The sequence below is a fragment of the Eublepharis macularius genome, chromosome 6 (assembly GCF_028583425.1).
Source record: "Eublepharis macularius isolate TG4126 chromosome 6, MPM_Emac_v1.0, whole genome shotgun sequence".
NCBI classification, from domain to species: Eukaryota; Metazoa; Chordata; class Lepidosauria; order Squamata; family Eublepharidae; genus Eublepharis; species Eublepharis macularius.
This window is the reverse complement of record NC_072795.1, coordinates 997,558-1,011,935: the sequence shown is the minus strand read 5'-3', so window position 1 is coordinate 1,011,935 and position 14,378 is coordinate 997,558. Positions and strand designations below refer to the sequence as shown.

Here is a 14,378-nt window from a genome sequence, read left to right as displayed (position 1 = left end):
TCGGCTCTGCAGAAGCCGCCCTGGTCGTCCTGCCGCGAGTTTTGCTCCTCTTTGTGCTTAATCATTCTGTTGCAACAGTTTTAACTGATTTACCCGGATGGATGTTAGCGTGCAATTCCCTGGCTCCGCGCTAGACCCTTTCTGAACAACAACGCTTGTGACGTTTGCCACTTTCCAGTCCTCGGGTATGCAGGTCTGTTTGAGTGATTGAGTAACACATACTGGTTAGTAGCAGACCAACAATTTCTTACTTGACCCCTTTCAGAACACTTGTGGGGGGGGGTGCGCGGGTGCCTGCGCGCTCTTCGCAGCAGCCCGAGGCGCCTCCGCAGCGGGGACTCCCGGCTCCTCGCCAAGCCACCCGCGGGGGCCCAGCGGGGCCTGGCTTAAGGGGCAGGCGTGGCGAGGCGAGCGCCCGGGGGCCTGGCTGCGACGGGCTTTCGGGGCAAGGGGCCTCGCAGGGGCGGGACTCCTGGCAGGCAGCCCGGGAGCCTCCCGCCGTCTCCTGCCTCCGCCCTGGGCCGCGCGCCGCTCTGCTCCCGCGCTGGCGGGTGGCTCCGGGCCGGCCCTGCGCTCGCAGCCCAGCGGGCCGTGATGGTGAAGCTGCCCCGGGCCCTCGGAGGGCGGGCGGGCGGGCGGGCTGCCAGGCCCGGGGGCTGGGCAGGGGCGCCGGATGCTGAGCGCAGCAGCAGGCCCGGCTCTTCCCCGGGAGGGGGACCCCGGCCCGTGGCCGCCCCCTGCCCTGGGCCGGGCTCCTTGGCCGCCGCCTGGAAGCAGCAGGTGCCGAACCCGAGACGGCCGCGTGGCCATCCCAGCAATTCGCCCCGTAAGCAGGGCGGGCGGGCGGGAGGGGCGCAAGACGATCTCTTGGCCGCCCGGCCCAGACGGGATTAGCAGCCGGGGTCAGGCACGCCGCAGCCCGGCCGGGCCCGCCCTCCTCTCTGGCGCCGGCGGGGGCTGCAAGCGGGCTCCGCTCGGGGGCTCCGCTCTCGGAGGCCGAGGCCTGGGGCTGGCCGGTGGGCCTGACTCCAGGGGCCCGCGGCTGCCTTCTGCTTTCCCCAGGCCTGGAACCGTCGCGCCCCCGCACTGGGGACGGGGCCCTGCCGCTGGCTCGCGTCCCTTGCGGAAAGAGTGCCCGTGGGCTGGGCTGGGCTGGGCTGGGCTGGAAGGCGGTCCAATAGACACCACCCAAGAGACACCCTCTGAAGGGGCTTCTGGGGGTAGCCGTGTTGGTCTGTAGGAGAAGAGAGCAAGAATGGGTCCAGTAGCACCGTCCCACTGGGAGAGATTGCAGGAGCTTTGACTCTGGAAAGCTGCTCACTCTCTGCTAACGGACCCGATCCTTGCTCCTCTGAAGGCGGACTGTGCGCCTTGGCCTGGCAGAGCCTGCTACAGAGCAAGCTGACAAGATTCACAAACGGGGCTCTTTTCCTTGCAAAACAGTGCCCCTTTCGCCACAGGAATGCTGCCAAGCCCCATCAAGATCCATCTGACAGGACAGCCCCCCCCCGCCCCGCCCATCTGAACCAGCCCCCCAGAGCAGGACTGAGCCCCTGCAGGCTGCAAGCTGGCCCCCAGCCTCTCTACAGGAAGGAAGGCCTGGCTCCGGGGGCCGAGACTTGGCCTGCTGTTGCCCCAAGCTGCAGGGCCAGCAGGGGGGTCCTGCAGCCAAGTGGTGTAGGAGGGAGCCCCTGGGCAATGGAGAAGGATGGGGGGGGTCTTTTCCTCCCCCCCCCCCAAGGAATTAATCTTCTGCTACTGCCAATCTTTGCAGAAACTGAATCGCAGGGGAAGGAAAGCTTATGGGGCCTTTCGTGCCTCTGAGCTAAGAGAAGCCCCTCCTCACAAGCCGAATTCCAAAGGGCGCACCAGGGATAGGAACAGGCCACGGGGGCGTCTCCGTCTCCTGCCACACAGCACAGGTGACTCAGGGCACAGCAGCTGCTCACAGGCCACAAACGTCCTGCGCCGTCATCAGCAGCCCTTGCAATAGGGGTGGGAAAGGGCTGCCTGTGACTTGGCCGGCCCCTCTCCCCCCCCCCCCAGGGGCGCTGTGAATTGCAGGCACGCCACACCTCCCAGATCAAGTGTGAGTGACCTGAGACTCAAAGACGGTCCAGAACTGGAGCGAACGGAGGGCCTAGGGAGGGAGCCCTGGCTGTGCCCATCCAGACTCTGCATTTGACAAAAACCAAACCAGTGCCCAGCTGACCCAGTGGGAGATGCAGGAGGCAGAAGCAGCCAACTCTCGCGGCAGGGGGCAGAGTTGCACAGCTGAGAGAACTGGACGACACGGGGCCTGGGACCATCAGAGCCTGGAGCGGCATGTGGACGGGCCAGGTCTGGAGAGAGCAGGCCCACCGCCCTCAGCCTCTCCTCTGCCTGAGGTTCGCAGCGTGGCCCCTGGAAGGCAAGCCCTCACCCACCCCGCTCAGCCACATTGCATCTGTGCAACAGGCACAAAATGGCAACCCGAAAAGGCTTTGCAAGCAGCGACTCGGCCGTCATGTGAACAGCGTTCGTGGGTGTGGCCTCACGAGGTTCCCAGGATCCCCGGAGAGAAGGCCAGGAGGGGGGAGCTCAGAGCTCACTGCTCCCGCCCCAGTGACTGCTGAAGAGGGAAGCCCCCTGCCAGGCGGCAGCCCAGCTGCCGAGAACAGGCGGCCATGGAGCCAAGGCCCTTGCCCCACCTGCATATCGGAAGCTTTGCTCGTCAGGGACACCTTTGCTGTGATTGCTCGTTTGTCTTCATTTGCATAGGTTTCAACAGCAGATCTGTGAATTGTGTTTTCCACCCCATTGGGACAACGTTTTTCAAAGGTGGTACAAAGCACTCAAGAGACCAAAGAGCAGGCAGCACCACAAAGCACGCAGGGTTTCAGGCCTCCTGATTTCTCCCGACATTTTCTGTCCGAGCTGGACTCCTCTGACGGGCAGGTGGCCTTCGTGGCGGTGGCCGCATCACAGTGTCTGGCAGCCCACCTCTGGTCCCCCTCCCGAAGCTCATCTTCCTTCCCATCTAATTCCAGCGGCAGTCAGGCCCAGGCGCAGGCCCCGTTTCTGCTTCCTCCCTCACCGCACGCCTGCGTTCCCTCTCAGGGCCAGGGAGGTCCCCCCCTTCCTCCGCCTCCGGCCATGTGTGGCAGGCACTGCTGCCTGCACATCAAAGTGACAGGAAGGAACCGCTGCCTGCCGCTGAGCCAAGCCGCGGGGCCAAATGGGGCCAGGCCCAGGCCCAGCCAGCTGCAGGGAGCTCGGGAGCAGCCCTTTCCCACAGCCTGGAGCCCTGACACACACGCGGGGCTCTCACATTCCACCTTCTGCTCAGCCCCCCCTCCCTGCCTTGGCCCACTGACTAGGCGGCCTCCCATCTTGTGGCTGTTGGGAGCTGCGGATTAGCATGGCCTGACTTTGGCACTGGCCTGCTGGGTCTGTGCCCAGGGAGGAAGCAGGCCAAGGGGCCCGCTCTGCTGCTGCTCTTGAGCAGAGAATAATCTGCTGAAAGATTCGGTCAAGCAAGCAGTTTCCCTGGCTTGGCACAGCCCCCGGGAGACAAGAGCTTTCCTCTGCTTCTGGCCCTGCTTTTTACAGGAAGAAAAATGGCATCCATGAACAAGCCTGATGAAATTAGACCAGTGGCAGGAAGATCTGTGAACGGCTCTCCCAAGGTATTTCTTCCAGGTGAACTGCAGGCACTGCATGAGAAGGGGGCGCTCCGGGTCAGGAGCGGGGCCGGGGCTTCAGGGCTCACCCCTGCAGACGGAGGCCTGGGCTGATGTTTCCTGCCGGGCGTTGGGGTAGTCATAGAATCATAGAGCTGGAAGGGGCCATACAGAGACCCTCTAGTCCAACCCCCTGCCCAGTGCAGGATCAGCCTAAAGCATCTCTGACAAGTATTCCTCCAGCCTCTTCTTGAAAACTGTCATCGAAGGGGAGCTCACCACCTCCCTAGGCAGCCAATTCCACTTTTGAAGTACTCTGACCGTGAAAAAGTTTTTCCTAATATCCAGCCGGTACCTTTGTGCATGTAATTTAAGCCCATGGCTTCGGGTCCTACCCTTTGCTGCCAAATGGAACAGCTCCTTGCCCTCCTCCAAATGACAGCTTTTCAGATATTTAAAGAGGGCAATCACGCCCCCTCTCAATCTCCTCCAAACGAAACATTCCCAAGGCCCTCAGCCTTTCCTCGTAGGGCTCAGTCTCCAGACCCCTGATCATCCTCGTCACTCTCCTCTGCACCCTCTCGATTTTGTCCACATCCTTTTTGAAGTCCAGAGGTGCCGTGATGGAAGAGGGGAAAGAGCACAAGTGGAGGGGAGCCCCCTTCACTAGTCAGAGCTTCAGTCAAGCCTTGGGAAAGTAGTTCTTCAGGCCCCCTGGAGTCTCTTTCCACCCATCGTTAGGAGCTTCCAGGAAGCTCGAAAAGCCCCCGGGGGCTTTGCAAATACAACATTCCAAAATGGAAGTTACCTTGTCCTGAAGGGCTTCTCTGTGTTGAAATGAGCAGCCCCTTATTTATTTTATTTATTTATTGTTAATTAATTAACTGGATTTATACCCTGCCCTCCCCGTGCAGGGCTCAGGGTGGCTAACAACAAAGGAAATCATCATCCATTAAAACCATATACAAATATCTAAAACACAAATATTTAAAAGCTAAATGCAGTACAATGTTCCCCTTGAAAATCTGCTCTGAATTTGAAAGAAGCTTCATGTTGAGTAGCTTTGCATCGGCACACTGGGGACATTCAGCCATTCTGGGCACAGGCCCACATTCTGCATGCTTGCTTGGAAGATGTGCGTCCCACTTCAGGCGTCCTATACATCCAGCACACGTGTTGCATTTGCAGCTTGTAGCGTTCACTGGTCGATGGTGTTCATTGTGTAGGCACGAGCTCGTTTTCCGGGACTGAACTGCAGGACCCAGCCAGGTGGCACAGCAAGAACATGCACAGCGGTTGAGATCCAATTTGGAACACCAACACATGCTCAGCTGTGGCCGTCAAACAAGGGGCACAAGGCAGCCCCCACCCCGCCCAGCACTGTTGCTCTCCCAGCAGCAGATCTGAGATAATCAAGGCAAACCTGCCAGTGCTGGAGAGAGGAAAGGCCAGTGCCCACGTTGGAGCCCTTCAGCGAGCCACCCGCTCTGCCCCGGGCTGCTCTTTGTGGCCCTTCGCCTGCCTGGTGATTTGTCAGGAGCGCCTCTCGGCTCCACTGGCTGACGCTGCTGCCCCTCCTGCAGGGACTCTGGACTCAGCAGTGTGGGGGCCTGAGGCAAAGCCGTGGCTGGGTCGCCCCCGTCCTCTGCCCTGGCCTGCGTGTGCCTAAGGTTACAACTTGTCTCCTGACGACTGCAACATCTGAGCAGCTGGAGGAGAAGGTAGCCAGACAGAGGCCTCTCAGTGCCCACCTGGATCCCCACCGAGGCAAGAAGGGCCCAGAATCCTGAGGAGGGGGCTGCTCCGCTCCCCTCAGATCTGCTGCTGCAAGCCAGCCTGTGAGCTGCCCACTGCCTCTCGTGCCCACGCCAACTCAGCCCACGCCAACTGGGCTCTCCTTTGCCAGAGGTGCTGCTGGGGCCTTGGACATCCCAGGGCCACTTCTGCTGCCACGGCTCCTGGAAGACTCTGCCCCCCCAGCTGCTGCCCTCCCACAAGGCCCACCCGTCCATTCACGGGTCACGGGGCCAGGTCACCCATGGGCAGGCCCTTCATTCAGATGGGGCACCAGCAGGCAGGGCGGGAAGGGCAGGCCGCCTGGGTTCCGTTCTGCTCTCCAAGGGACAGGAAAGTGAGAAGGGGGGGGGGCGATGTGCCAGAAAGGAAAGGAGGGCCCAGCTTGGCCATGCCTCCCCCCCCCTCCAGGATGTTGGGGGTGCCCTGAGGGTCAGCCCATCCCCCCACGCAGACACTTTGCTCTCAGCTATGTGTTCAGTCACTCTGAGCGCAAGTAGGAACAGACCAGGGGGGGGGCACCTCCTGGCCACAGAAAGAGAGTCGTGTTGGCCCCACCTCCAAGGAACAACAGGCGGTGCCAGCGGGTGGGCAGAGAGAGGGGCTGGCTGTGGGTGAGCCAGGCTGGTCTGCACTGGAGCTGCTTCCTGTGGGACCCCTCCCAGGGTTAGGGAAGCCCCCCCCCAGAAAATTTAGAAAAGAAAGGTCACATGGTAGGGAGACTAGCAGGCAGCTGTCTCCCCCCCGTCCCCCCCAAGCTGGACTGAGAAGCCCAGGGGCACCTCCCAGGCCTCCCTGTCTAAGAGACCAAGAGGCAGATCAGTGAGGGGGGGGGCTCTTGGGGCAGCTTGAAAGGAAAAAAAGCGCCCTGCCCCGCCCCCACCTGAGGGACGGCAGGCTGCCAGCCCCTCCGCTCCTCCAGCCAAGTGCTCTGACGCCCCGGAGTGGGCACAAACTCTCTCTGGGGGTTCGCTTCCCCAGGTGTGCCCCTGGGAGTCCCCTGGGCGAGCAAGGGGGGCCAGGCTCCTGGCGCGTAAGAGGGGGGCTGAAGGGCCCTCCCCCGCCTGCACCCCGTCCCCCCGCCAAGAACGAGTACCGGGCGGGGCCGGGGGCGTCTGCAGGGCGCCTCTGCCTCTGCCTGGAGGGGCCACCGCCGCCCCCCTCGCTTGCAGCGCCGCCAGGGCCCAGGAGGGCGGAGCCCCGCAGGGGAGGGGGCGGGAGGGGAGGCTGCGCGTCCGCGCCAGCGGGGCTTCCGGGGGCTTCGTGGCGGGAGGCCGGAGGGGCCCTGCAAAGGCTCCGGGCGGGGGGGGGAGGCAGGTCGCGAGGGGGGCCTCGGGGGCAGGAGGGAGCCGGAGGGCGGGGGGGGGGGCAGGCGAGAGAAGGGCCGCGGGGGGGGCGGCAAGGGCGGGGCTGGACCCGGGAGGCGGCAGAGCCGGTCCGGAGGGCCCGTGGCGAAAGGGGAGCGCTTGGCGCGGAGGCGCGAGTCCCGGCCGGGGGCCACCGGCGCGGCTCCCTCGGCTAGCGGCAGCCCGGGTCGTGGGCCCGTCGAGGCCGCAAGCGCAGCCCGCCCGCCGTCCCCAGGGAGCCCCGAGGGCGGCAGAAGAGCCCCGCCGCGAGGCCCCCGGCCCGGAAGGGGCGGGCCCAGCGCCCCTTTGACTCCGCAGCCGACCGCGGCCAGTCGAGCCCGGCGGCCTTCGGGTTGCTGTCCCTGGCGGCGGAGGCCTCGAGGCGGGCGGCCGCTTTTCTTCCCGGCCGGGGCCAGCGCGGGAGAGGAGCCGCCTCGGCACGAGGGGTCGCTCTGGGCGGCGGCGGCGGCTGGCCTGGCGCGGGGCTGCGCCGCCCCCTCCCCTCCCCTCGCGCTCGGTGCCAAGCGCGGCGGCGGCGGCGCCCGTGCAAGCGGCGGATCCCCGTGGCGGGCGGACGAGGCTGCCTTGGCGCGTCGCTTTGAGAGGCGGGGCGGGGGTGGGTGGGGGGTTCAGCCCCCCTGCCCGGCCTCGGCTTCCGGCCCTTCCCCGGCCCCGGAGCTGCAGCCGCCGCCGCCCCGCGCAGACGCGCCTTCTCGGCCTGGGGCGCGGCTGCGCTCTCAGTGGCCGGCCCCGTTGCACGCAGGACTGTCCGCCGGCAAGCCCTCCCCAAGGGCCGGTGGGCGTGGGAGGCGAGAGGGCAGCCCTCCTTCCGGTGCATTCCCCCAGATGTGGCGGGGAGGGCTGCCCCGGCCGGAGCCCCCCACCGCCGCATCGCCCCCCCCCCCGGTCCGTCTGCTCTGGCTGGGGGCGGGCGGCCGGCTGAGGCAGGGCCCTCCTGGGCGGCGGCGGGGGGGGGGGCTCAGCGACTTCCTTCATCCTTCTGGGGTGGGGGTGGGGGGGCGCGCAGGGCGGCGGCTGAGCCAGGCGTGCCTCCTGCGGCAGCGGCGGCGGCTCCGTTGTGGGCTTCCGTGTGGCGAGGTGCGGCGGGGCCTGCAGCGTCGGTGGCTTCGCGGGAAGGAGTCGGCAGAATCCGGGGCGGAGGCCCCCCTTCGCGGCGCGTCCGGAAAGAAACCGGCGTGTTCCGAAGCCGCGTCGCCGGACCGCTCCTCCTCAGCGTGGCCAAATCTGCGGACCTGTAAATCCAGGCAGTGGCGCCATAAAGGAATCTTTCAGCAAGCCTGAGAAACGACCCAGGTTCGCCGAAACGTCTGAAATCTTCGTGGCGGGGAGGGCACCTTGGGGAATTAAGAAAAACAACCCAAAATAATCAGAGCAGACGCCTTCCAACCATTGCTCGGGCACCAACACATTCGAGGCAGGGGCAGAGGCAGAGGCAGAGGCAGGGCCCTTTCCAGGGCTGCTTTGGCCTTTCAGGAAGGATTCATTGGCTCACCCGGCAGCCACCAGCAGGGTGGTGGCTAACCCTAACCCCCCGCCTTGCACGCCTCACCCCGGCCTGGCTGATTGCTCCTGTTCAACAAAAGTCACCCATGAAAGCAAATGTGGTTAAGTGGTTAGAGTTTCAGTCTCAGAACTTGAAGCGGGCTGGGTGACCTTGGGGCAGCCACAGCCCAGCCCCACCCACCTCACAGGGTGTTTTGTCGTGGGGATGATAATAACACACTTTGTAAACCGCTCTGAGTGGGCATTAAGTTGTCCTGAAGGGTGGTATATAAATAGATTATTATTATTATCTGGGGACCCAAATTCAAACCGTGGAAGCTCAGTGGGTGACTTTGGGTCAGTTACACATTCTCAGCATAACCAACCTTACAGGGCTGTTGTGACAATAAAATGGAGGAGATGAGAATGATGTGAGCTGCTTTGGTTCCCTGTTGTGGAGAAAGGTGAAATATAAATTATGTAAATAAAACAAATGTAGCTGAAGATGGGAGCAGGTAAAAAGTTTGTTGGCGTGGAGGAAGCAGGGAAAGGTGAGGATATGAGGGTTGGCAGGAGGAGGGAAATAGGAAATAGTATGGCGAAGGGGGCAGAGGGGGAAATGAGGTGTCCCCCGCAAGTCCTTTCATGTTCTCCACCCTGCAACCGGGCCTGGCACCGTGGCTGGCAGCACACAACTGGGCCTGGCCCAGCAGTCGGCACGAGGCACCCGGGCCATAGTTTTCCCAGGAAAAGGCTGCCCAAGTGAGAAAAGGAGGAAAAACGGAAGAGGGGGGTCAGATAAAGGCTGGTGGACGGCAAGAAAAGAAGGAAGCAGAAAGAGGAGAGGTTATGGGGGCTTTCAGAGATGGGAAAGAGGAAATACTGGGCGAGCGGGAAGTGGGGCATAAGGACAAAGATGGGGAGGGGTCTGGAGAGATCAAGTCCTATGAGGAGAGGCTGAAGGAGCTCGGAACGTTTAGCCTGGAGAGGAGGCGACTGAGAGGTGATAGGATAATCATCTTCAAGTACTTGAAGGGCTGCAAGATAGAGGATGGCCTCAGACCAGAACCAACGGGTTGAAATGAAACCAAGTGAGTTTTCAGCTGACCATGAGGAAGAACTTCCTGACGGAGCAATTCCTCAGTGGAACAGGCTTCCTCGGGAGGTGGTGGGCTCTCCTCCTTTGGAGGTTTTTAAGCGGAGGCTAGATGGCCATCTGACAGCAATGCTGATTCCGTGAACCTGGGCAGATCATGAGAGGGAGGGCAGAAAGAGTTACATCAGTGCTTGGTTCTCGTGGCCCTTTCTTACATGCCCAGGTTAACCGTGGTGGACTGGGTCTAAAAATATTGGTTGCTAGGAGACAAAGGGGGCCCCACCCACAACTATAAGGCTATCATTTAATTTTTATAGGAAATAAAATGTTCAAAAATACATGTGGAAAGGAGCAATGAAAATTTGTGCAAAATGTATATTTGTTAGTAAGCACAGTGTACATATATTCCACATATTACTGGCAGTATACAGTAGATACTAAATGTAAATACAGATTGTTGTAATTTAATTTTTAAGAAATTTTAAATAAATGGTAGATATTTTTAGTTTGCTTGTACTGAACATTTTACACATTAACAGGTAGTTCAAAAGCGTATTTCATGAAGTCCACTATATGAAGAGCAATCGTTTGATTCACTAGACGATTGTGCGAATCTGTCAATCGTTGCTTCTGCCTCCATCTAACAATTCCTTTTCAATGGACAGCAACAGGGATGATTCCAAGTTCTCCTCAGACAGTGAATTTCTTAGCCTGATCTTTATGATCTTCGGCTTTGAAAATGTCTTCTCGCGTTGGACTTGAGTAACTGAGAGTGAGCAGATGAGTTTATAAAGTTCATAAAGGTTATCATCATATGCCTTGTCATAAAGTCTGTTGGATGCCAGAATTTTTAGTACACACGATGGGCAAATGCTACAAATTTTACACTTGTTGCAACTGGAATCCATATTCTCACCATCATTAAACAGCTTTAACACATCAAAGTTTGAAGCAAAAGAAAAGAATTCCAATATTACTCGATCTTTGCTGATTTGTGGAGACAGCTTAATAATACCTTCCAGTACTTCGTCTTCAAGGCCCTTCTCTGCAATAGTTTTAAACTTTGCTGGGTCCAAGCAAGATAAATCTTTATACAACTTTTTGTGTTGTACAAAGCATGAATCTAGTGACTGGACAATGCGATCCATTATTAGGTTAAACACATTTACTCGAAAATCAGCTAGAGAATCTGAGGAATTTCCTTCATCATCTATAAACTCATCTGCCATTATGTTCTTCTTCCTCTGCCTCTTAACTGGCAGTGCTGTTTCCAATTGCCAATGTTTGATTTTCATCCGTATTCAACGGTGAAATCTTGTCATTACATTTATTTACAAAATTCGAATGCCTTGCTGTGAATGTTATCAAATGTCCTTGCTTGCTCTGTTCTCCTGTGGCGGGGCAGAGCACCAGGAGAACAGCCAGGCAGTAGGCAGCCGCAGCTCCTGGGAGGCAAACCTCTTGCTCGTTGGGGGCAACGACTGCCTACTCCAGTGCCCCCATGTACAGGGCCCGCAACCCCAGGCTGAATTGGGGATGGGGCCAACCCAGGAGGATCCTTGCACTGAGCTAATGAGCTCTGAACTGGGGGAGGGGGGAAACAGTAGGCAGCCACCAGCCCTCCAGCAGCCAGGGCGCTCTAGCCTTCCACTCTATGTTACCATAGAGATTAGGAGGAAGGAAATTTTAGAGCATCCCCCGGCAGCCGCCATTTTTCTCCCACTGTGGGACTCTTCTAAATTGGGGGATTTTTAACATACTGTCTAATGTTTAAGGGGGCCCACTTCATTGGGCAAGCTGACACCCTGGCCAGTCCACCACTGCAGGAACCATTCCTGGCAAAAGGCGGTCTGCCATTGCCTGCCTCTGCAACCCTGGCCTTCCTCGGAGGTCTCCCATCCAATTACTAACCAAGGCCAACCGCGCTTTGCTTCCGAGAGCTGACAAGATCCAGCTCACCTGGGTCATCCAGTTCAGGGCATCACCTTTTCTAGCAAAGGTAAATGAGAGACGGGCCAATAACTGGCCACCTCATCCCTAGCCAATGAAGGTTTTTTGAGCAGCGGTCTAATAACTGCCCTCCCTCAAAGGTTTAGGTATAGCCCTTTCAATTAGGGAGGAGTTGATGATTTTCACTAATGGCTCTAATATCTCTTCCCAGCAAGATTTTATAAGCCAGGATGGGTGTGGATCCAGAGCACAAGCGTAGCCTGACACGCCCAAGGACCCAGTCAGCATCCATAAGCAAGGTAAACCTGAAACTGTCCATAACAAAAGGACAAATGGGTGCTCCTGCCACCTCAGGTGTTGCACCTGCTCTCAACTTGGCCTCCAAGTCAGTACAGATAAAAGAGATTTTGTCAGCAATGAGCCCTGAAGTCTCCATTGAAGCCAGGCATGAGCCCACAATAAACCAGCCAGATGGAGGCCTGCCTGATGCCACAAAAAGACTAGAAGATTCCCCCACTCTGTTTGGAAGCTGGAGCGGGCTGGCAACAAATGTCACCCTCACAAACCGAATGACACACACGCACACACATGCAGACTGCCAGAGATGAGACCTGGGGCACGAGGGAGACCAGAAGCGCTGCTGCGACCCGCGAGCTCTGGGAACGGCACCGTGAGCCTGGGAGCCAGCTTTTCCCTCAGGAGGGGCTAATCCTGTTTGGCTCGGAAGCCACCCGGGCTCTGCTCAGGAGGTCTTGCACAGCTAGCAGAGCTCCAGGGGTGGCCAATTCCCGTGGGAAAGAGAGCCACTGGTGGGCCAGCAGGCATCCCCGGCCACTGCGCAGGGCAGCAGGCCCAAGGTGAGACCACGTGCCGGGGGGGGGGGGACAAAGAACGCCCTGGGGCAGGGAGGAGTCCTGGGTGGGGGCCCACCAGACTGAAGGCCCCCCCCTGTGTCTCCACTGTCATGTAAAACAAGACACACAAAAGGAGGGAAATCACTCCGGAGGGAGGGAGGGGCGGACTGGTGGGGGTGTCCGCAGCTGTAGTCCAACAAGGAGTGGTGGGTGGGCCCTGGGTGCCCTCCCCCGTGCAACTCTTGCTGCACACGCCTGGCAAAGACCTGTGTGGTCCGTGGCCCCACCGCATGTGCGTGGCCAGATAACCTACAAAGTACGGCCTTGGGAGTGGGGGTAGGGGGCCCTTGGCCACAGGGCAGCAGTGGGACTGGAAAATGTGGGGCTGGACCCAGAAGGCCAGGGTTGGGATACCAGTTACAGCTGTGGCAGAACGGCACCAGCAAGCCACAGCTGGCCGGCACAGTGGGAAAGCAGGACAGCAGCTGGGCTGCTCGTGGGTCCTCTGAGGGCAGGGCTGGGACAGAATTTCTGGCAGTTCTGTGGCGGGACATGTGGCTTCCTCAAGCAGCTGCGCAAGGCTTTGCCATGCATGAGCTGAGCTGCCACATCCCAGAAGATGCTGCAGAAGGGCTGAAGCTCCACCTGTCCACAAAACGCCACTGCTGCCCAGCGGCAGAGCAAGGGCTCAAGGGGCAGGGGCACTCAGGGGATCCCCCCCCCCCAGCCTGAGTCGTCTTCTGCTCAGGGCATCCAGGAAAGGGAACGGGCCGGGCCTGGAGGCTTCCCAGGCCCCAGGGGCAGGTGGTCCTTTCTCTTGGGCCAGCCCCTAGCCACAGAGAAGCCACCTTCCCTGGCCCACCCGCTGAAGCTTTTATCCACACACAAATATTTGCACTTCCTAAGGCCCTCCCTCAAGCCTCTGGCTGCTCCTGTGCAAACCCTCACAGACCACATCAAACACTTTTGCTGCCCTGCAGATTAATCATTCATACGGAGCACAGGAGCAGGCCGGGAGGGAAGAGGCCACGCAAGGCTGCTAGCAAGGGGTCTGGTGGCAGTGGCACAAGCCCCCCCCCCCATCTGGCCCACAAGTCTGCCAGCTGAGAAGACAAGTTGGGATCACAACCAGGAGCTGAAGTACAAAGTTGTGAACTTGACTTGCATGGAACACCTACCAGGAAATGGGAGAGCAGCCGGTGGGGGGGGGGTGCCCCACCAGATGCCCTCAGTACTGGCTGAGCAGCCCAGGATGTGTTCCAAAGGCATAAAGACCCAACTCCACTGTCCGCCCCCCTGCACTGCCTGCGCCACACGGTGAAATGATTGGCGGGTGGAGATCTGAAGCCAAACTGAGATTCTATCAAAATAAACTATTTTTATAAAATACTGATAATTATGAAATCATTGGGTTTGGAGATATTAGAGATAGAGGAGGTGAAATTTTGCATTTGTCAAGAAAACTTCTTCACCTTAAGGACAGTTTGCAAGGTTTAAGATTTGAGATTTGTTAAAAATCTGCCTCACAACTGATTTTTAAAATGTTACCTTTGGATTTCCAAAAGGCAGCCACATATTCCAATGGTACCGAATTCCTCTTCTCTGTTGCGCATCGTCCCCGGCCGGGGTGCTTTTTAACGGGCAAAGCGCTTGGTTTTGCCACAGGATTCTTCCCATTTTATGCCTAGCGAACTCAGGGAAAGAGCCAGACACACACTAAGTCCCTGGCCCGTGGGGAGGGGGGTGAACCTTGATCTAAATCCAGCTCTATAGCCACTAGGCCACACTGCCTCTTGCTGCTCCTCTCCTTACAGACAGGGTGAGTATGAAGGAAAGGGGGGATCTGAAGAGGGAGGGAAGGTGCATCTCCAGGGATCCCGTGCTGGGTTTCCCTCCCCTCCACCCTGCCACAGCCACACTCCCTTGGGAAAAGACTGGATGGTGCGGGAGCTTCTTGGCTGGCTGAAGTCGCGGCTTGCCAGCAGCCTGTTCTCCCGGCATGTCCAGGACGGTCCGCGCCGGCCACCGCTGCAGTGCCAAGGGCTGCTTCTGCTGTTGGCTGCCAGCGCACCTGAAGCCTCCCAGACCCACTTCATAAGAGAGGCCCCGGGCTCTGATTGCCCTGGGACTGCAGCGTCTCCCGCGTTCCCACGTACTTCCCGCTGCACAAACA

The 14,378-nt window shown here is 59.3% G+C and overlaps 1 protein-coding gene across 1 annotated transcript; it reads right to left on the bottom strand.

The window, feature by feature from the left end:
- Nucleotides 1-247: 247 nt before the first annotated feature.
- On the bottom strand, nucleotides 248-2,327 carry LOC129331945 (translation initiation factor IF-2-like). Its single transcript, XM_054982641.1, has 2 exons — nucleotides 2,247-2,327; nucleotides 248-1,234 (listed from the first exon to the last, which is right to left on the bottom strand). The coding sequence occupies exons 1-2, from the start codon at nucleotides 2,325-2,327 to the stop codon at nucleotides 248-250; spliced, it is 1,068 nt and encodes a 355-aa protein (XP_054838616.1).
- Between the last annotated feature and the right edge of the window lie 12,051 nt (nucleotides 2,328-14,378).

Bases quoted from the DNA above. Each gene is read 5' to 3' on its own strand.
- LOC129331945 (XM_054982641.1), bottom strand. From the start codon at position 2,327: ATGCCGCTCCAGGCTCTGATGGTCCCAGGCCCCGTGTCGTCCAGTTCT. The intron at 1,235-2,246 runs GTTGGCTGCTTC...CTTCTCCTACAG, and splicing joins CTCTGCCCCCTGCCGCGAGA to ACCAACACGGCTACCCCCAG.